At 42.9% G+C, this 22,963-nt stretch overlaps 1 protein-coding gene across 1 annotated transcript; it reads right to left on the minus strand.

Annotated features, from left to right (window-relative positions):
• Positions 1-1,777: 1,777 nt before the first annotated feature.
• Positions 1,778-21,250, minus strand: ERAL1 (Era like 12S mitochondrial rRNA chaperone 1). The gene is made up of 11 exons (XM_069944763.1): positions 21,113-21,250; positions 18,897-19,061; positions 17,647-17,774; positions 16,062-16,139; positions 14,388-14,434; positions 9,205-9,266; positions 8,846-8,958; positions 4,661-4,948; positions 3,730-3,879; positions 2,846-2,926; positions 1,778-2,727 (listed from the first exon to the last, which is right to left on the minus strand). Exons 1-11 carry the CDS (start codon positions 21,174-21,176, stop codon positions 2,605-2,607), a joined length of 1,299 nt encoding a protein of 432 aa, XP_069800864.1. The 5' UTR covers positions 21,177-21,250; the 3' UTR covers positions 1,778-2,604.
• Between the last annotated feature and the right edge of the window lie 1,713 nt (positions 21,251-22,963).

Below are 22,963 nucleotides of genomic sequence, written 5' to 3' on the forward strand. Positions count from 1 at the left end.
TTCTCTTGTTCCTCGTGAAATTGAGAAATTTTAAACTAAACGAACATATTATTGGGAAAATTTGAGTTTTTCATTTTTACTGTCTACTTTTGAATACTTTCCTCTAATACCTGTGGGGTCAAAATGCTCACCACACCCCAAAATGAATTCTTTGAGGGGTGCACTTTCCAAAATGGGGTGACTTATGGCGAGATTTTACTCCGCTGGCACTACAGGGGCTCTGCAAACCCACCTGGCGCTCAGAAACTTCTTCAGCAAAATCTGCATTGAAAAAGCTAATTGGCGCTCCTTCCCTTCTGAGCCCCGCTGTGTGCCCATGCAGTGGTTTATGCCCACATATGGGGTACCGTTCTACTCAGGAGAACCTGCGTTACAAATTTTGGGGTACTTTTTTTCTCTTGTTCCTCGTGAAATTGAAAAATTTCAAACTAAAGGAACATATTATTGGAAAAAATTTGAGTTTTTCATTTTTACTGTCTAATTTTGAATACTTTCCTCTAACACCTGTGGGGTCAAATTGCTCATCCTACCCCAAGATGAATTCTTTGAGGGGTGTACTTTCCAAAATGGGGTGACTTATGGGGTTTTTTCTCTCTGCTGACACTACAGGGGCACTGCAAATGCACCTGGCGCTCGGAAACTTCTTCAGCAAAATCTGCAATGGAAAAGCTAATTGGCGCTCCTTCCCTTCTGAGCCCTGCTGTGTGCCCATGCAGTGGTTTACGCCCACATATGGGGTACCGTAGTACTCAAGAGAACATGTGTTACAAATTTTGGGGTGCTTTTTCTCTCATGTTCCTTTTGAAAATGAGAAACTTTAAACTAAATGTATATATTATTGGAAAATTTAAATTTTTCATTTTTTTACAGCCTAATGGTGAATACTTTCCTCCAGCCCCTGTAGGGTTAAAATGCTCATTATACCCCTAGATTAATTCTTTAAGGTGTCTAGTTTCCAAAATGGGGTCACTTATGGGGGTTTCCAGTATACAAACCTCCTAAATCAACTTAAAATAAAAACTGGTCCCTAAAAAAATCAGTTTTGGAAACTTTCACGAAAATGTGGTAATTTGCTGATACATTTCTAACCCCCGTAACACCCTAAAAAAGTAAAATATGTTTATGAAATGAAGCCAGAATAAAGAGGACATATTGGTAATGTGACTTAGTAACTAATTTATGTAATACAACTTTCTTTTTTTAGAAGCAGAGAATTTCAAAGTTCATAAAATGCTAATTTTTTCAATTTTTCATGATATTTTGATGTTTTTCACAAAAAACACACAAAGTAGTGACCAAATTTTGCCACTAATATAAAGTGCCATATGTGACGAAAAAACAATCTCAGAATCGCTAGCATACGTTAAAGCATCACTGAGCTATAAGCGCATAAAGTGAGACAGGTCAGATTTTGAAAAATGAGCCTGGTCTTTTAGGTGCAAATAGGCTTGGTCTTGAAGGGGTTAAAGGAGTTATTCAGGATAAGAAAAACACAGAACTTTCTTACAAAAGCAGCCCCACCTCTGTCCTTCGGTTGTGTGTGGTATTACAATTCAGATCCATTTACTTGAATTAAACTGAGAGGCATAATCACAGCCAAACAGGACAGGAGGGGCACTGGATTCCTAGGTGTTTGGAAGAAAGCAGGCAGACTTCTATATCAGTCACAGAATCATTGAGAAGTTATGAAATAATGTGAACCAACTGTTCCTGTATTAAAATACACACATACACATACACACGTATACTTCAAGACATGAAAAGACAAATACAAATATAACAATTACACATGTACCTTTATTATATAATGTGGCATTTACCATTTGGTAAAACATATTGACAGAAAAATGCATAGTGTATCTGCTCAGTAAATAATAATAATAATTTACATAAGAGGACCCCATACACCTTATTCTGATGTCCACTCCTGCCTTCTGATTACATAGTCTATAGCCTGGCTGCAGTGGGTCTCACGACTAAGACCCAGTTAGATCAAAACTATTGACACGTTTGGGTGAAATAAACTATAGAATGGTTCAACACCATTCACCCATGAAATATTCACCAATGGCGCCTAGAACTGTGATGAATAATGCACACAGGAGAGTCCACAATCCCAATGTGGACACAGGAATAACTTTGTTGTTTGGGCAACATGTCAAGTTTAAATAAATGATAGAACCACTTTAAATAGTATACACCACTTTGCCAGATGAAGCAGGAATAATTGAAAAAATAATTGTTTTGGCTCCCCCTGGTGTTTTTTTCGTTCCCTCTTAGAACATTCTCCTTCTGTGTCCAGGGTTAATGAGAAGCTCCTTCTAGTGTACCAATTCTTACTGCACGGAGTATGCAAAAATTACTGTGTTGCCTGTGTACAAGAGGATCCACCTGCTCTGTTACCACTCTAAAAGATGATGTACATGTAAATGCATGAAAAACTATTTGGTCATCTGTTCAGCATTAAATCACCAGCGAGTAATGTTTTCGCCTGAACGCTGCCAAAAGCCTCAGTCCATTCCAGAATTGCTACTAAGTCTGGCATATTGTTTACCCTTTCACTTTATAATTTTAACTCAGCAGAGCTGAGATGTCTGGCTGCTATCATTTCCTATACTTCACCGCAAGTCGTAACCGGACATCACAGAGGAAAGCATTCATGAGATCGCACCCAGCTTCCTTTGCAATCTTGCTGATCAGCTCCCCACCAGGGCCAATGATAAGTTTCTATGTAAAAGCAAATATCTGTGTGTTAATAAACCGTCATAATCACCTAGAAGCTGTCAGCATACCAGACAAGCTTTATGTAACAGGAGCCTTGGGTTCATTTTGCTGAAATACTCACCACATGGTTTTCTTTAGGCACTAGCAATGTCTGCTTAATAACCAGTTCCCCGCCAGATCCTTCCTCCCAAAGTTCATTCACCTGTAATTAAAGTGATAGAGAATAAGACAAGAATTTCCTCACTGATGTAACAATAACCTACGGTGTAAAGTGTACCGTATAATATATAGGTCTAGTAGAGTAATGGGTTATTATTTATGTGATACATCTTTTACAAGGACAAAGTTGGCATGAACTGGTGTAAAAGCTTCCTCATATACCCCTGAAAATCTTCATCAAGGTAACAAGTTAAAGTTTAGAAAAACAGGGTAACATAACCAACATGGCTAGTGCTCAAACTTCTATGATTCATTAAACTGAAGTGTTGTCCTGTGTTACTGCCTTTTTTTATCCGCTGAATTAACCAGTGGAAGAGTTACTACAGTTTCTGAAGTATTACTGTATTCATAAGAAGTGGCCACAGACCTATGCTGAATGATTTCACAAATTATCCGTACAAAGGCCAAAACTCTTTTCTTCACAGAACTGCAAATTTATTGTTAAGCCGTGGAGTGAAATAATAAAATTCTATCTACCCGCAACCACCACTAGGGGGAGCTCACCGAAGACAAGAGGTTTTTCAGGCTCTAAGGGGGGTAGTAAGCTTCCTCTAGGTGTGACTACATATTTTATCCAATAGAGATACCTGACATGACCTGGATTAAACAGAAAAACTATATCTTGTCATAAAAACTATAAAACTATATATAAAGGATGAAAACTTGTGAGCAAAAAAGTCAATACACTATGAAGTTTATTGAAGCATCTCACAAAGCTAATATGAAATCCATGTAAAAAGTCAATTTTCAGTACTGAAAAAAACCAGACACAATTAGGTATTTTACCTGAGTGATATTATAAGGAATCTCCTGGGGTAAATATTCTAGAAGCTTCTCCCTGATAACATTTTTACAAATTTCCTCTGGTGCTTGAGTAGTCACAACCTCGCTATGGTATTCCCATTCTCCAGGCTTGGCAAGAGTCATCAGATATGTCTACACGAGAAGAAAATAGGTTTATTCTACTAACTTTATGCTTAAAAAAGCCAACGCTAAATCCAAGATGTGTGCTTTGTCTAGGAATTAAGATTATTACAGGTCCATACGTGTTTACTTGTTATGGCGCCTTCCTGGTGTTATTTTTATTTCCCCTCCAAACATTCCTTTAATGTGTCCACTGTTGGTGGTCACACATGCTGCGCTATTGTATTGGCAAAGTGATGCAGCTTTGTCAGTACACTAGCGCCATCTTTTAAAATGTTTAGGAGCTCCCGACATCATAAATAATCATAATGCTGGGGGCATCCAGGTCCACTCCACAGAACACCGTCCGTGGAGTCTGAGGAAGTGTGAATGGCCCCTAAAAGCTGCATTTTTTTCATCAGTACTGAACAGAATAAGCCTTTTTTTTGGTAGGACTCTTATGAAGAAATAAAAAAATATATATGCACAATATATGGCACTCAATACTGACCTGTGGGGCCTTAACCTTAACTGGGACAGACACAACGCATCCTTACAGTGTCATTCCCATAATATTTTGTAATGCTAAGCAATACAAGACAACACAGGACACAGTAACAATATGTAGTAAAAAGAAATGAATGTCAAGGCTCCAAAGATGACGATAGACTGCTGTCAGAGCCATGTCCCCATTTCTCCCCCAAAAACATTTCAGACATTTCATAGGCAAATGTAGAAACACAGGCTAACATCATCTTCTGACTTCTAAACATGAGCTGATTAAGAATATCATGTGATTAGATACTAGTTTTACCTTCAGAGTCTCAACTTCATCCCCTCCTAATGCTGAAAGCATGAACACCTCCTGAAAATGAGGCCACCCTGTCCTGTCCTTGAGGTCTCTGTATGTGCCTCCCTGCTGATCCTCTGGCTGTTCTCCAGTCCCTTCTATCTTCACTGGTGAGATATTCACTTCTTTTCTTGCTTCTGGTTGGGCTTTTCTTTTACTAGATTTTATTACAGCTTTCCTCCCCTTCACCACTCCGTCAGTCAGTTTACTGGTGACCTCCAGCAATGTGTCTTTTTGCTTTACTAGATCAACCTAAAATAAAATAAAAAATCCAACATAAAATGTGTTAACACAAACACAGAACAATAAGAGATGCTCAGTAAATAACTAATAGTAATTTACTGAGCATCTCTTACTTAGGCTGGGTTCACATTACGTTTTTGCAATCCCTTTTTTTCATCAGTTTTTTGCAAAAAAACTGATGCATTTGTGTGCATCCATTTTTTGATCCATTTTTCCAATGACTTCCATTGTAGAAAAAACGGAAAACGGATTGCAAAAATGTCGTGTGAACCCAGCCTTACATCCTTACAAGTAAATAGGACTGCTCTTTCCTGGAAATAGATTCCACCTCATAAAACTTGTTCTCTTCTTTCTGCATCAGTCCTCTATCCTCTCTACAAGTCTGTACTCTTCTAGAGATATAGGGGGAGATTTATCAAACATGGTGTAAAGTGAAACTGGCTCAGTTGCCCCTAGCAACCAATCAGATTCCACCTTTCATTCCTCACAGACTCTTTGGAAAATGAAAGATGAAATCTGATTGGTTGCTAGGGGCAACTGAGCCAGTTTCACTTTACACCATGTTTGATAAATCTCCCCCATCACCCAACATTAGTCTATGCTCCTTGATCTAGACCTGTCCTCCTGCTCCTGTGCTCCTTACATTACTCTGTTTCTCCTTCTATACCAGTACTCCGTGCTCTTTACATTACTCCATGTTTTCACTTCTAGACCTGTCCTCTGCCCTCTAGGGTACTCTGTACTTCTTCTTACAGGCCTGCCCTCTGTTCTCTGCATTACTATGTACTCCTTCTTTTAGGCCTGTTCTCTGCCATCTACAGTTATGGCCAAAAGTTTTGAGAATTACACAAATATTATATTTTCACATGATCTGCTGCCCTCTGGTTTTATGTGTATTTGCCAGATGTTTTTATCACATACAGAAATATAATTGCAATCATATTATGAGTAACAAAAGCTTATATTGACAGTTAGAATGAGTTAATGCAGCAAGTCAATATTTGCAGTGTTGACCCTTCTTCAGGACCTCTGCAATTCTCCCTGGCATGCCCTCAATCACCGTCTGGACCAAATCCCTACTGATAGCAGTCCATTCTTGCACAATCAATTCTTGCATTTTGTCAGAAATTGTTGGTTTTTGTTTGTCCACCCGTCTCTTGATGATTGACCACAAGTTCTCAATGGGATTAAGATCTGGGGAGTTTCCAGGCCATGGACCCAAAATCTCTATGTTTTGTTCCCTGAGCCCTTTAGTTATCACCTTTGCTTTATGGCAAGGTGCTCCATCATGCTGGAAAAGGCATTGTTTATCGCCAAACTGCTCTTGGACGCTTGGGAGAAGTTGCTCTTGGAGGACATTCTGGTACCATTCTTTATTCGTGGCTGTGTTTTTAGGCAAGACTGTAAGAGCCGATTCCCTTGGCTGAGAAGCAACCCCGCACATGAATGGTTTCAGGATGCTTTACAGTTTGCATGAGACAAGACTGGTGGTAGCACTCCCCTCGTCTTCTCCAAATAAGCTGTTTTCTAGATGTCCCAAACAATCGGAAAGGGGATTCATCAGAGAAAATGACTTTACCCCAGTCCTCAGCAGTCCAATCCCTGTACCTTTTGCAGATTATCAGTCTGTCCCTGATGTTTTTTCTGGAGAGAAGTGGCTTCTTTGCTGTCCTCCTTAAGACCAGGCCTTGCTCCAAGAGTCTCCGCCTCACTGTGCGTGCAGATGCACTCACACCTGCCTGCTGCCATTCCTGAGCAAGCTCTGCACTGCTGGTAGCCCGATCCCGCAGCTGAAACACTTTTAAGAGACGGTCCTGGCGCTTGCTGGTCTTTCTTGGGTGACCTGGAGCCTTTTTGGCAACAATGGAACCTCTCTCCTTGAAGTTCTTGATGATGTGATAGATTGTTGACTGAGGTGCTATCTTTCTAGCTGCAATACTCTTTCCTGTTAGGCCATTTTTGTGCAGTGCAATGATTACTGCACCTGTTTCTTTAGAGATAACCATGGTTAACAGAGGAGAAACAATGATGCCAAGCACCAGCCTCCTTTTAAAGTGTCCAGTGGTGTCATTCTTACTTAATCATGACAGATTGATCTCCAGCCCTGTCCTCATCAATACCTAAACCTGTGTTAATGGAGCAATCACTGAAACAATGTTAGCTGGTCCTTTTAAGGCAGGGCTGCAATGATGTTGAAATGTGTTTTGGGGGATACAGTTCATTTTCTAGGCAAATATTGACTTTGCAAGTAATTGCTGTTAAGCTGATCACTCTTTATAACATTCTGGAGTATATGCAAATTGCCATTTTAAAAACTGAAGCAGTAGACTTTGTAAAAATTAATATTTGTATCATTCTCAAAACTTTTGGCCATGACTGTACAGTAATCTGTGGTCCAGGAGGACCTGTACTCTGCCCCTTATATCACACCGTCCTCCTCCTCCTAGACCAGTACTCTGTGCTCTCTACATTACTCCACATTTTTCCTTCCAGGCTTGTTCTCAATTCCCTACATAATTCTGTGCTGCTCCTTACAAGTCTGTCCGCTGCCCCTACATTACCTTGTGCTCTTCCTTAACGGCCTGTGATCAGTACTCTGTGCTCTTCTTTCTAGGCCTTCCCTCTGCCATCTACATTACTCTGGGCATCTCCTTCTAGACCAGCCCTTTGCCTCCTGTATTACTCTGTGCTTCTCTGTAATCTTCTCCTTACATTACTCTGGGTTTCTCCTTCTAGGCCAGAACTTAGTGTGTTCTACAACAATCCATTTCCACCCTCCAGGGCTTTCCTGTACCCCTACATTTCTCTGTGCTCTTCCTTCTTGGCCTATCCTCTGTCCCTCTGGTTTTGTAGAATTTAAAGATGCACACCAGGAAATAGCATAATATTAGAGAATAGTGTGGAAGTTCCTGTGTATTCCCTGTGTAAACCTCCATTTTTTATTTGATGTGGTATGCATGGGTTGCCTGCCATCTTGATTTCTATTTTCCTTCTCCTAAATTACTTCATGCAGCCTACATTTCCCATGATAGTTCTTGCTTTGCAGAGTCATCACTGCAAAGAGTCCTATGCAAGTGCAACAAGTGATCAGTTATGTAGAAAATTTATCTGCTAACTTACAATATTGAGATGATTGGAAAGGGGAAGGATTCAAGAGCTGCCAGAAGGGATCTGATAGGTGATTATATAATTCTGCAGATCACAGGAAGTCAGCCACACAGGAGAGACTGACATTCTGTTTATTGTAATTTATTGATCATCAGACTAGTGGTCACATGACAGAGCTGCAGGAGCGAGCAGCTACGCTAGAATGAAATAGATGACACTGCAGAAATACTAGTGGTAAGTTAGCAGTATATGGGCAAAAAAAAAACTGCACTCACCTTAAGGTCATGGATTTCTATACCATTGGATGCCAGACTAAAGACCATAATTACCACAAATATTTTTGCAGTATTTCCCTGATTCTAAATACTTTAGTCTAGTGAATTTGCAGCAGAAGACATGATGGCAGACTTATAGCATGTGCCGTGTCACTCATCAAGCAGCTGTTCAATACTTGAGCAGATATTGCAGCATAAGCATAGCAATTATTCCAAATGCGCCGGCAATGTACATGAGCTTCTTAAGGAAATAGGTCAATAGATCACTAGTAGTGAAAAGTGATGAGTGCCTCAGTTAGGATTGATCATCTGATTTCCTATTTGCTCACTTACAATGTAAATGCATACAGCAAGATTGATGGCCTAATGAACTTAATTCATGCCTTCCTGTATAATGATAATATATTACAATATGTAAATGAGATAGCAGACTGTCTACACAGCACTCTAGCACTAAAAGACTCTAAGAAGACAAAAAGACACTGAGAACAGAAAGTAAAGTACAAATGTGTTGTGAGCTTACTTTGTTTAACACAAGTATGCTGGGGATATGGGAGTTCTTGGATAGACACTTGAGGACCTCGGGGGGCAAAGATTTTCTCATCCACTTATCTGAAACATCCACCAAAACCACCACTGCACAAGAGAACAATGGAGATCAAGTTATCTATGATGCAAGTAAATGTATATTTTATTTTATTAACAGAAAGAGGGATGGGGTGGGGCAGGGAGAGATAGTGAATAGAGAAATAGTAATGCAAAATTTAAATAAAACCAATTAATGACATTTTACCTGCCGAGAACTTTTAAACCTTTCCCACTTTTTTCTCCAAAAAAAAAAAAAAAACATACAGGGGAAAAGGGTACAGAAAATTTTCTTACCTACATCAGCCATCTTCACTGACTGCCAGGGGTCCTCCTGAAAGGTTTTCTCCAGATTATACCTTTAAACAAACAAACAAAAAAAAGCAGTACTGTATGCACTTCATTTACCAAAAACGACTACCTGACACAGGAAAACAGCTTAAGTCTAGGCCACCAGATGTCTCCTTTCCCTACAATTTGCAGCCAACTGCATATTGCTTGGCTAAGTATGTATCTAGCAACAGCTAGATCATAACATGACAAAGGAAGTGGAGGCAGGGCTTAGCATATACTGTGTTTTTTTCTTTTTTATTTCTGCTCATATTGCATCTTTCAAATCCAGTGCGTCAGTAATATCTTCTTCTTTCCACATACCATTTTGTGCTGTATCATCCCCCAGTAGAGCGAAGCACACTTTCACCAACATTATGTCCTGTTATAGCAAAGTGGAGAATGTGCTGTGCAAGTAAGAAAGAGCCTGTGTGCATACTACCACCAAACAACTCAGCTTTTTTCCTATCCCCTAAAATGGGGAGAATGAGAAATAACTGTGCACCATGGGAGGGCTATCAGGGGCTCAATAACAACAGTGAGGGCACTAAAATTACCCTGTTATCACCAAGCCATACAAGTGTTTAAGAATCTTTTAAAATGACAGGTCTACTTTAAGAACCTAGTCACTTTCTAAGGTTGACTACTCCTGTGTTAAGCTCTGTTCATAATAAAGTAATGGGGGGAATTTGGCATTTCCTGCACCAGCACAGAGTGGCAGAATTATGCTAAATTCTCATTCTTTTGTGCAATAATATTTGCACAATGCAAGAATTTGTTTCTGCAAAAAAAAAAAATAATAATAATAATAATAAATATTTGCACTTGTCCAGACATCTGAGGCCATTCTTTTTGACTTAAGTAATGATTGGAAATTGGGACGATTAGCTCTCACTATATACAGTGTGGCACTCCTTTTTTGGTCGGTAGTCGGGACAGCAGACCCCCTCCTCCCCCCCCCTTTTTTTTTTTTTTTTTTTATATACGACAATGTGTTTTCCCTTTTTCTTGCCGCATGGTGACTTCTAGTTTGGATCATTAAGTTTGTATGCTGCTGTCATATGTACACGGTTGTTTATTTTTATTAGTGCTAGCGGTCTTACTAAGTGGCTGATGGAAATGTAAATTCTATGCTCTCCTGGATCTTTGTACCTCCCCTGTCCCCCCCCCCCCTCTTGTTTCTTTTATGATTTGACTTTTGCTCTTCGGCATGAGCCTGTTTCTGTAAGCTTCTGTTTATTTTTGAAAATTGTTATTAATATTGAATATGGAGAAAAAAAGATTTGCACAATTTTGTCACTCTGTGCTGGAAGAAGAAATGACAAATTCCCCTTATGGTATCTAAATTTCTAGCCGTGACTTCCATTGTTACGCAACAGCCCAAACATATTCGAGCCAATGTTCTAAGCTTAGCATTGCCTGCAAAATGGCTGTAAAAAATAATTGGTTAGAGCCTCGGAATGACCTAGTAATAAATAAATACCACAGCGTCCCTTTTAAATTCAGCTACATAATAAGAAATATATTAGGACTGCCATACTTCTCAAGCCTGGGAACCAATATTTTTGATTTTATATATAGCAATTTGTTATGTTTATTGTTTTTTTTAAAGCACAAGTAATGTGGCATTAACTACATCCCCTCACGACATTGATTGCCTCTGTGAAGCGAGGCCCTTAAGCTAGCACTGACAAAACCCATTGATTCATGTAAATATGTGTTATTGATCTCCAGCTAAGTTAGAAGCCCTACTACTTGCAAAAATAAAGTGGGGGACGGTAAAGAAATACATGCCTAAACATTCGGCTCATAAGATCCCCATGAATCTGACTACGGAACTAATCAGAGGTGGGATCGCTGTAAAAAAAAAAAAAAGTGGGATGATGCAATATTTTTTTTTAGAAACAGCTTCATGATGTTCTCAGACAAACCAGCATGCTAGGAGCAGGGTGTATAATGTAAGACCAGCACAATGCTGTTTCATCACACTTGCTGCACCAGACTGCATGGCCTTAAAGGGATTATCTAGGATTAGAAAAAACACAGCTACTTCCTTGCAAAACAGCACCCCCCCCCCCCCCCCCCCGCCCTCAGGTTGTGTGTGGTATTACACGAGGAGTAGTGCTGTTTCAGGAAGAAAGTAGCCATGTTTGTCTAAGTTTGGATAACCTCTATTAAGGAAGGGTACGTAAAAAATCCCAGCAACAAATCCCTCATTATCCTCCTTTCCTTTGATCCTTTCATGTCTCATTCTGCAAATAAATTGCATTATTTTACACTCTGTTCCCATGAGATCTGCCATGTGAGCCTCTATCTTACAATTCTGTGTCTGGCAGGGGAAAAAAAAAACTCTGCCATCTATAGGTAGCTATTCTGTAAATCTTACACCCATAGGCTGGGTTCACACTACGTATATTTGAGGCTGTATTTGGTCCTCATAGCAACCAAAACCAGGAGTGGATTGAAAACATAGAAAGGCTCTGTTCACATAATGTTGTAATTGAGTGGATGGCCGCCATACAACGGTAAATAACTTCCATTATTTCAATACAACAGCTGTTGTTTTAAAATAACAGCACATATTTGCCATTAAATGGCGGCCATCCACTCAATTACAACATTATGTGAACAGATCCTTTCTGTGTATTCAGTCCACTCCTTGTTTTGGTTGCTATACAGCAGGGGTGGGGAACCTTTTCCATGTCGAGGGCCGGTCGGGCATTAATAAAATCATTCGAGGGCCGCATACCGTGCGCGGCAGTTAGTAGCGGGGGTTTGCAGCACCCAGGACAAGGCATAGTATTGTTCCCCTAGTGCCCCTGCTATTGTAGTTAACCCCCAGTGATGCCCCTTGTAGTCTAGTTAACCCCCAAGTCATGTTCCTGGTAGCCTAGTTAACCCCCATCAGGCATGTCCCTGGTAGCCTAGTTATTCCCCCCCCCCATCAGTCATGTCTCTGGTAGCCTAGTTGTCCCCCCCCCCATCAGTCATGTCTCTGGTAGCCTAGTTATTCCCCCCCCATCAGTCATGTCCCTGGTAGCCTAGTTATTCCCCCCCCATCAGTCATGTCTCTGGTAGCCTAGTTGTCTCCCCCATCAGTCATGTCCCTGGTGGCCTAGTTATCCCCCCATCAGTCATGTCCCTGGTAGCCTAGTTGTCCCCCCCCATCAGTCATGTCCCTAGTAGCCTAGTTGTCCCCCCCCATCAGTCATGTCTCTGGTAGCCTAGTTGTCCCCCCCATCAGTCATGTCCCTGGTAGCCTAGTTGTTCCCCCCATCAGTCATGTCCCTGGTGGCCTAGTTGTCCCCCCCCCATCAGTCATGTCCCTGGTAGCCTAGTTATTCCCCCCCCCCCATCAGGCATGTCCCTGGTAGCCTAGTTAACCCCCATCAGGCATGTCCCTGGTAGCCTAGTTGTCCCCCCCATCAGTCATGTCCCTGGTAGCCTAGTTGTCCCCCCCATCAGTCATGTCCCTGGTGGCCTAGTTGTCCCCCCCCCATCAGTCATGTCCCTGGTAGCCTAGTTATTCCCCCCCCCCATCAGGCATGTCCCTGGTAGCCTAGTTAACCCCCATCAGGCATGGCCCTGGTAGCCTAGTTGTCCCCCCCCCCCATCAGTTATGTCCCTGGTAGCCTAGTTATTCCCCCCCCATCAGTCATGTCTCTGGTAGCCTAGTTATTCCCCCCCCCCCCCCCCCCATCAGTCATGTCTCTGGTAGCCTAGTTATTCCCCCCCCCCCCCCCCCATCAGTCATGTCCCTGGTAGCCTAGTTAACCCCCATCAGGCATGTCCCTGGTAGCCTAGTTGTCCCCCCCCCATCAGTTATGTCCCTGGTAGCCTAGTTATTCCCCCCCCCCATCAGTCATGTCTCTGGTAGCCTAGTTAACCCCCCCCCCATCAGGCATGTCCCTGGTAGCCTAGTTGTCCCCCCCAACAGTCATGTCCCTGGTAGCCTAGTTGTCCCCCCCATCAGTCATGTCCCTTGTAGCCTAGTTGTCCCCCCCATCAGTCATGTCCCTGGTAGCCTAGTTGTCCCCCCCCCCCCCCCATCAGTCATGTCCCTGGTAGCCTAGTTGTCCCCCCCCCCCCATCAATCATGTCCCTGGGATCCTAGTTAACCCCCAAATAAAAAAATAAGCATCCCACTCACCTTACCTCCGCTCCCACGCAGTCCAGGTCCTCTTCTCTCCCAGGTCCTCTGTGCCGGTCTTCTCCTGCAGGCGGCGCGCGATGAAATGACGTCATCGCGCGCGGCCCGCAAGAGACTAAAGACACGCGCCGCTCTGCTGGGGAAGAAGCCGGCACAGACAGCATCCTCCGGTGTCCGCCAGCTGTCACAGACACCGGAGGATGCGGTGTATGCCGGCTTCTTCCCCAGCAGAGCGGCGAGCATCACAGGGGAGCTGCGGGCCGCGGGCCGCAGGTTTCCCACCCCTGCTATACAGCCTCAAATATACGTAGTGTGAATATAGCCATAAAGAGCCTGGAAACATGGCTAAGGAGTAGCAAAACCAGACAGACATTCATCTGCAAACAGATAAACAGGGTAATGGTAATGGTGTGAGAGACCTTTGACGTAGCTTGGGAGGGAGTATTGGTTCTTATTGAGGAGATACAGCTGGTGAGGACTTGTGAATAATATACAAATAGGCATTCCTGCTGTGTGTGGCCACTTGGAAGCTCTGAGTATACATATTTACTGCCATAGGGACAGAGAAATAAATCAATGCAATCCACAATTTTCTATCTGGGAATAAATGATTAGACACACAAATTCCAATATGTCCAGTAGTTATTTTAGCTGACCACATGGCTTATAGTTTGGCTGTGGCATGTTGCATGTGGCTCCCAAGCTACTGGATGGGAAATACCGTCATGTTAAATAGGTAGCTTTTTTTTTTTTTAAGATGATTTTAGGTTTGTTTTTTAATGGTGCGTTCACACCTAGAGGATCCGCAGCAGATCTGCAGCTGATTTGATTGTTCAGATTTGATGCTGTGTTCAGTTATTAAAATGAAATCTGCTGCGTACCCTAAAGATGATTTTAGGGTTATTTTGGACAGACAGGGGCATTAAACAACAAACAGGACCCCATAGGAAATACAGACATTTATATTCACAGGATAGAATCATGTAAACAGGCAGCTTACCTTCCAGCTTTCACAGAATTGACCATACCAGGCGTATCCAGGAGGATCTAAAACACAAGACAGGACAAAGCTTTTGATCTACAAGCATTAACCATTGACCTGCACCACCTAGTACAATGTGCACTGACCCTACAATACGTACAGTACACATCTAACATAATAACATAATTGCAAAGAATAAAACAAAATCTTTAAAGGGGAAAGCTGATACCTCCCTATTGTGCACAAGACGCTGAGGATGAATGTAAGCCTCTTACCTTCATCCTCAGCGCCGCTCCCACACAGTTTTAATGTAGTGCTCTGTAAGGGAAGGCTATTTGGAGGGCTGATATTCCCTGAACGGCCTGCCCCTACTAATCATTACCAATGCATTAGAAACCATGGAGTTTTATTTTTAAAAAACATCTTCCATTGATTTCAATAAAGGATTGTAAACCACACAAAAAAAGAAGTGGCAAGTCACTCCTTTCAGCATGATTCCACTTTGAAGCCTCCATTGAAATCTGTGGAAGCTTCAGCACTTATTGTGCTGACTAGAGATGAGTGAATTTACAGTACTAGGGAATCGCTTAGCTCGGCTGTTGGCTTAATAGCTGGCTGCATTTGAACTCTGTGCCACTCCTCCCCGAGTGCCTGGAAAAGCTGGATCCAGTACAAGAAAACTTCTCCTAGTTTTCCCATGACTGGTTCCAGCTTTTCCTGGCACCCAAAGCATAGCGGCATGGAGTTTAAAAGCAGCTGGTGGTTGAGAAGCCGACTGCCCAGCTAACAAAGCTCTTCGCTTATACTGTAATTTCGCTTATCTCTAGTGCCGACCACGGCTCTGAGTCCCAGCACAGGTGTGCACATACCCTAATGCTTTACACATACAAAAATAACTTCATGAAAAGAATAACTTTACGAAAGTAAACACTGAGTTGATGGCTACATTGTAGCCTAGAGCTGTTCAGAATGCTTCAGGCTCCACATCTGTAATCTCTTGCTAGCTGAATAGATGCATAGACCTCTGTGTAGTCATTTGCATTCTGGGATACATCCTCCTTAAGGCCCTATTCCACGGAACGATTATCGTTCGTATTCGGCCGATATCGGCCGCTACGGACGATAATCGTCCGGTGGAATAGAGTGCAACCATCAGCCAACATCGTTCATGTCGGCTGATCGTTGCAGTTGCTTGTTTTTCAACATGTTGAAAAACAAGCGACTGATATTGCAGAGATCTGCTGCAGTCGCTCCGTTGAATAGGAGCATCGGCAGCAGACGCTGCTGTATCCTATGGGCTGCCCGGACGATCAGCGATCCCCCGGGCAGCCCCCCCGCAGCTCCCCGCCGCCCCTTCCGCACTCACCCGCTCGCTGCAGCCGCGTTGAATAGCGGCGGCAGCGAGCGGGGAACGAGGAGCAAACGAGCGCTGAGAGCGCTCGTTTGCTCCTCTAAACGACCTGTGGAATAGGGGCATTACAAGAGATGTTGTAGAGTATTCATCTGACACTTGCAGCTGTACAGCTTCTATGAAACCACAATCCCTAGCTTACTGGGTGTTGTAGTTTAACATGAGCTTTAGAGCTACAAGTTGGAGACCACTGTTGATCAGAGGTTAATGCTTGATAATTCACCCCCCACCGGCATTGTATGTAGTCTGTAATCTCGCCTATGACTCTACATTGTACTTACCATCTGGGTGTCTCCTTCTGTTACAATACCTTTTGCTTTGCAGCGTGTGGTGTGCACTTTACTGGATACAGCAAAAATCTATATACACACACAAGAGAATTTTAGATGGGTAGTAAGTCTAGTAGCGAAAGGCAAAATATATAAAGGTTTTCACACATTGTATGTCAACAAAAAGAGGTAAACTCTGCCAGTGATCAATGGAGCTGAATTTACTGTGAGACAAGTGCCTTTTTAGCAATCTGCACCTGACACAGCACTTAATACATTGCCCCCACTAGGGTGTCGATACTTCATGTCAATCATCAGAGGCGCTTTAAAATGGCTTCTGTGAGGATAATAACACTTTTCTTTTACAAAAAGGTTCTACAGCAGCATCATTATGTTTTATAAGCTGTCTAGACATAATGGGAAACTACAGTTTTGCAACAGTTGGAAGGCTAAGGCCGGGTTCACACTGAGCAAAACTAGCAGAATTCCGTGGCGGAATTGTCCGCCGCGGAATGCCGTTAGCCTCCCTCTCATAATGTGAGTCTATGGGAGGCCTGCGCTGCTGTTCTCACGGCGTCTCTCCACAATGAAGAATGAACATGGCACAGAGCAGGAGCGCGCACCTCCCATAGACTCCCATTATGAGAGAGAGGCTAACGGCATTCCAAGGAATTCCGCTAGTTTTGCTCAGTGTGAACCCGGCCTAAGGCTGTATTCCCACGTTCCATGTTCCTCACGGAACACAGATGTGGAATACTTGTAACGAACTTCTCCCCCCCCCCCCACCCGGGCCGCATCTGTGATAAGCTGCTGAGAGCGGGGGGAGCTTTACAAATATGCGTAGCGCTGTAATAAATCAGCCGCACGGCTCTGTCATTACAGCGTGGTGCATATCTGTACAGTTCGCCCGCTCTCTGCATCTTATCACAGATGCTGTCCGGGCGGGGGGAGAACTCCGTTACAGGTATTCCACATCCGTGTTTGGTGAGGAACACGGAATGTGGGAATACAGTCTAAGGGTACGTTCACACAGAGGAATACGCGAGAATCCTATAGAAGTCAATGGGGCTTGAATTCTGATTGAATTCTACTTGCATTCTGCTCGAATTGCACTCAAATTCTGCTCCTATTCTGTCATAGATGAATAGGAGAGGAATATAAAGCAGAAAACTTTCCTCTTTAATTCCTCTCTGAACACTCATCTATTCCTCAGTGTGAACATATCCTAAGGGCCCTATTACACCAACAGATTTGTGACCAATTTATCTGACAGTTTTTTAAGCCAGGAATGGATTTGAAAAGAAGAGAAATCTCAGTCTTTCCTTTATGACCTGTTCTCTGTTTCTTTTCCTGGTTTTGGCTTCAATAATCTGTCAGATAAATTGGTCAGATATCTATTGGTGTAATAGGACAATAGGTGTTCCCCATTCCTGATTTACATGAACTGCTTTCTACTTCCTAAAAGAGATTCTGCAGAAGCTGGGGCATGGACTGTAAATCAACATGTACAGTACTCTTCAAAGCCTCCTGCTGTTATAAGGCCAGGAAACTCATGACGTATACCCTGGATATCAGCCTTGTATATTATGCTATTTACCTTTCTGCCCAGAAGCTGGTTGGATAAAGTTGATTTGCCTGCATTGGGAGCTCCTATAATGGCTAGTCTGAGGACTTTCGCGTTCTCTGGCTGGTCAGGGTCATGCTTTATTAAACTGTCTTGATCGGCTACAAATACAAAGAAATATATTCAGTCTGAAGTAAAAACAGGGAAAGAATAAAAATGATAAAGGGGTGGTACAAGATTATTGGTAAAACTGGCCTTACACATTAGATGAAAGTTAGCAATTCTGCCTGTATTGACAGAATGGATCTAAAGGTGCCTATACACCTTCAATAGCTGCGGGCTGACATCTCACCTGATCACCCCATACACATGAATGTTTGGCTTAGCCAAGCTACAAATACATACAAAATAGAAGTCTACTGGGGGTGGGTAGCCAGAGATATAGAAAAGATAACCGAGGGACTCCTGAAGTGTACTAGTATTAGATCTCACCTCAGTGCTGGATTCACTGCCTATGCTGCTCTTTGGTGTCCTCCATGCTACTTTTGCAGGTGTGCTATAGAGATGCGTACACTTTTAATGGATTAACTGCACAACTCAAGTTGTTTATTCTCTTGCCATAGAGATGCAAGGAAGCAGGATCCCCTCTTCAGTGTGTGCAGTGTATGGGAGATATCATAAGAGGCTAGGCTCCCCCCAACAGCTGAAAATTAAGAGATGATGCCCAGAGAGGAAAACTGATAAAAGATGCCATATACAAGTTATCTAAGGGCCAGAATATTACTGCTCTTAGTATACATATCTCCCAAAAAATCACCTGAAAGGGCAGATATACTTTATATTCACTTAGGCTGGGTTCACACTACGTTTTTGAAATCCATTATTTATTTATTTTTTTTTGCAAAAAACAGATGAAAACACTCATTCTATTGACTTCAATAATAAAAGAAGTGGATGAAAAGGGACGTTTTTTTAACGTATACAAAAACGTAGACGACTTTATTTTTGTGTCCATTAAAAAAAACGGATCTGTTTTAACCTTTTTTTTTTTTATAATGGAAGTCAACGGAAAAATGTTTTAAAACAGATGCACACAAATGCATTTTTTGCAAAAAAAAAAGGATGAAAAAAAAAAAAAAAACGGATTGCAAAAACGTAGTGTGAACCCAGCCTAACACAAATCGTTTGCTATCAAACCTCTATGCAGCTTTAAAAAAAAAACACAAAACAGTGTGTGTGTGCAATACCAACAATTCATAAAACAATATTATACTTTATTATACCCTTATTGAAGGAGATAGCTGGGGCGTGTGGGCTGAGGCATTCATTTGTAGACGTATCTTGGTTGACCCCCAACAAACTTCCAATAGCAGAATTTCTTCCATACAGACATGATGCAAATTTCTGAATCCTTTGATAATCTCTCTTCCTTAGAAGTATTACAGTTCCTGTACAAAAAAGTAACACATAAAAGAATTGTATATAGATCTGGTATACATTCACAATAGCAGAGGATGGCACTAGGTAGAGGGGGTTCCCATCTCATGAAGTTATTTCCTATCCACAAGCTGATCGCTGGGAGTCTGACTGCTAGGACCCCCACATATTTCGAGAATGGGTACACTACTGGGGGGGGGGGGGACTATAACTTTTTAAGGTGTAATCAGATTTTATAAAAATTTTAACAAGAGTAAAAATAAGTACAATGAAACAAAATAGAGATATAAAGGGACTGTACCATCGGGCCTGGGCTGAAGCAATGGAGGCAGGCTGACCTACCCCCAATGGGAGGAACCCCCCGTTCCTCTATGATACAGCTCCATTGATTCTAATGGAGCAGTGTCATAGAGGCACGGAGGTTTCCTCCCATTGGGGGTGGTTCAGCCCGCCTCCAGTGCTTCAGCCCAGGCCTGATGGTACAGTCCCTTTAAGTCATACATAGACAAAAATATAACCACAAGTACATAGTGACTGTTATACTTGAACAGATAAGTATGTCACAAGAAAGGTAAACATTCACCATCGGCAAGTTATGGAGTCCCATGCTACTTGTAAAGTATATGCCACATTTGTGTAGACCAGGCCATGGTCAAGAGGGGAGAGAAAGATAGTCCCTGCATGAGGCCCACAATGAAGAGCTCTATCTGTACATACAAAAAGATACAGTACACTGACAGATAAATCTGATTAAAACAGGTTTAAAGGGAACCTGTCACCCCCCGTGCCGGGGTGACAGGCTCCCGACCCCCCGTTAGAGCCCCATATACTTACCTAATCCCGCTTCTGGAGGTGGTCGGGTGACGGAGATCTCAGCCGCTGCAGCCCGGCGCGCGCGCTGAGAGATGAGTCCAACACCCATAGAGAATGACAGGAGAGTCCAGCGCTCCGTCATTCTCTATGGGTGTTGGACTCATCTCTCAGCGCGCGCGCCGGGCTGCAGCGGCTGAGATCTCCGTCACCCGACCACCTCCAGAAGCGGGACCCGGCGGGATTAGGTAAGTATATGGGGCTCTAACGGGGGGTCGGGAGCCTGTCACCCCGGCACGGGGGGTGACAGGTTCCCTTTAATGTTACTTTTTTGGGGGGTCGCTGATCATATCTGTGTTCAGTGCTCGGAAATGTTTGGAAGCCCTATAGAGAATTAATGGGATGCTGGCCACGCTGTATTCCATTTATTCCACAAAGACACTTGAGGCTCTGTTCTCAGAATGGATGGGGATCCCAGTGGTCGGACCTCCCCCAATCACCTTGTTATCCTATCCTATAAGGATGAGATTGCAAACCCCTGTAAGCTGGCCAAACATTTCAGAAAGCTATTAGAGACATGCTAAGTGTGCATGTATTCTAAATGGGGAGAAAGCCGCTGCCAGACACCTCAGATGTCTTAAAGTGACTGTACCACCAGGCCCAGTCTGAAGCACTGGAGGTGGCGGGCCCACCCTTAGTGGGAGGAAACCCCCGCCCCTCTATGATCCAGCTCCATTGATTCTAATAGAGCCGGGTCTGCAGCCATCATGTAGAGAGCAGAAGGAGCTGAGTAGATTGAGTGAGGTATCAATCACTGAGGAGGACCGCCCACTTGACTATCTCAGCCAGAATGAGTACAGATTTCTATTAATAAATGACAAGTTATCCTGCACACTGTTTACACTGGGCTTTTCTATAGATGGTGGTCAGCAAGGACATCACTAGAGAGATAGTCCAAGGGTAATGATGTTATATTGGCACAGAGGGGTTATTATACCTATACACTAGTAAGGTGAGGAAGGACAGGAGCTCCAGGGTCCTCACAATCCAGTACTGCTGGGAGTAGTAGTCTGACAACAGCTTGAAAGTACATGATAGTTGTAGAGTATACAATGTAATTAGCTATTATCAGTCATATATACTCTCAGACATTACTAGAGCACAGGGCAGGTTACTGACAAGCTCCTGTAGAACTACAAGTCACGGTGATCAGTGCAGGGCACTGACGTCATCACGCTGCGCCGTCACTCACCTGCCGCCCTACTCTCCGCCAGGACACGGGCAGCCCTGGCAGACCTGAGCACGGCGCCCCACATCCTCGTCACCGGCCCCTGGCTACTATATCACGCCTGCACTCATGGGCGCCGCCATAGTGTACGCTGCCTGTCGTCTCACTGGTGACCTCATCTGTGCGACATGACAAGGGCGGCACACCTGCGCCATCTTTACTCCTGGCAACAGTAACTCGTACATGTATCCACAATTATACAAACCTGTTCTTATTATAATCTACAGCCCTGTTGCCTCACAGCTGATGGAGAACTTTCACCTCAATTAGGGGCATGATGGGAGTTGTAGTTTTTCCACAGCTGGAAAGAGAGGAGTTGGAGATCCCTGTTGTAGGTCATACAGGTCACATGATGATGATGATTATATGAATTGAGCCTTAGTGAGGTTATGTATAATAGTAGTTTGGTAATTCTGGAAATGGTCCTGGTCAGTTTTAACCCTTTAAGGACACATATAGGTTGAGGTGGGGTTGAGGTGGTAGTCTGTCGCACAATATGCCAACAATACCTAAAGGGTATGTTCACAATGGCTGCAGATTTTATTCTGTGTTCAGTAAGTTCTGTATATTGATCAACAATATATTGGTTAGAGTGTGGCTTTGGTGGCATGCAGTGACCACAATGTAGGAAGATGGTCCTTAGATTACTTTAAAAAAAATTTCAATAAAAATTATTGAACAGGAAGATGGCGTTATTCTTCTAGTATAACTGAGCAGGGCATAAAATCTGCAGAATCCATGCTGTATGTTATTGTCACAATGCCTACTCCCTATAGATGCGCACAACTCTGATCATTCAGCATTTGAATACTGGTGGCTAGAGCTGAGTGAACCAGATACGCAAACACACACACCGTATACGCAGCAGATTTGGTGGTGCAGATTTGATGCTGTGTTCAGTTATTTAGATCTAATCTGCTGCGTATTTGCTGCGTATCGCAGCAGTAAATACGCTGCATATACGGTGTGTGTGTGTACCCTAATGGTGTGTTTACACAGAGAGATTTATATGACAGATTTTTGGAAGCCAAAGCCAGGAACAGACTATAAACAGAGAACAGGTCATAAAGGAAAGATTGAGATTTATCCTCTTTACAAATCCATTCCTGGCTTTGGCTTTCAAAATCTGTCAGATAAATCTCTCTGTGTAAACGCACCATTACTTCATATGAAGTAACTGACCTGTGCTCGTATCCCTCAGGCTGCCCACTCTGCACATAGGGAGGATACCGCCTGGGAAACGTTAATGCAGACATAGTTGTATCACTATATATCAGTATAAAACAGAGGAGGGGATCGGAAACTGCAGGCAGTTCCTGACATAAGTAGTGGTGGCAGCAGAGAGACGGCTGCGATGCCCCTTATTGCTGCCAGATAGCCACCCGAAGTCTATATATAAATAAAAATACACAATACATTTTTTAAATAAAGTTATATTACAAACTAATACAGTGTAACTTAATTAAAGCAATGAATTAGAAAGAAAATGATGGTCAATATCCAGCGTACCCCTTTAAAGGGAAGTTCCATAGGCAGTGATGGCGGTGATAAAGGGGCAGAGCACACACTGCTGAGCACTTATGCCCCTTTATTCTAGCAATCGGCACCCAGACCCCCACCGATACAAACCTCTGACATGTCGCTATGACATTACAGAAGTTTGTTTAAATGATAGGTATGATTAAATAAAAGTGGACTGTATGGTATGGTGGCACCATTATATCTATACTGTTGCCGAAGATCAGAGCCATTACTATTAGTTTCTAGGCCTCGTGTAAAAGCTGTAATAGGGCCGCATGTCTACCATGTGCCATT

The sequence above is a fragment of the Dendropsophus ebraccatus genome, chromosome 11, assembly GCF_027789765.1.
Source record: "Dendropsophus ebraccatus isolate aDenEbr1 chromosome 11, aDenEbr1.pat, whole genome shotgun sequence".
Lineage (NCBI taxonomy): Eukaryota > Metazoa > Chordata > Amphibia > Anura > Hylidae > Dendropsophus > Dendropsophus ebraccatus.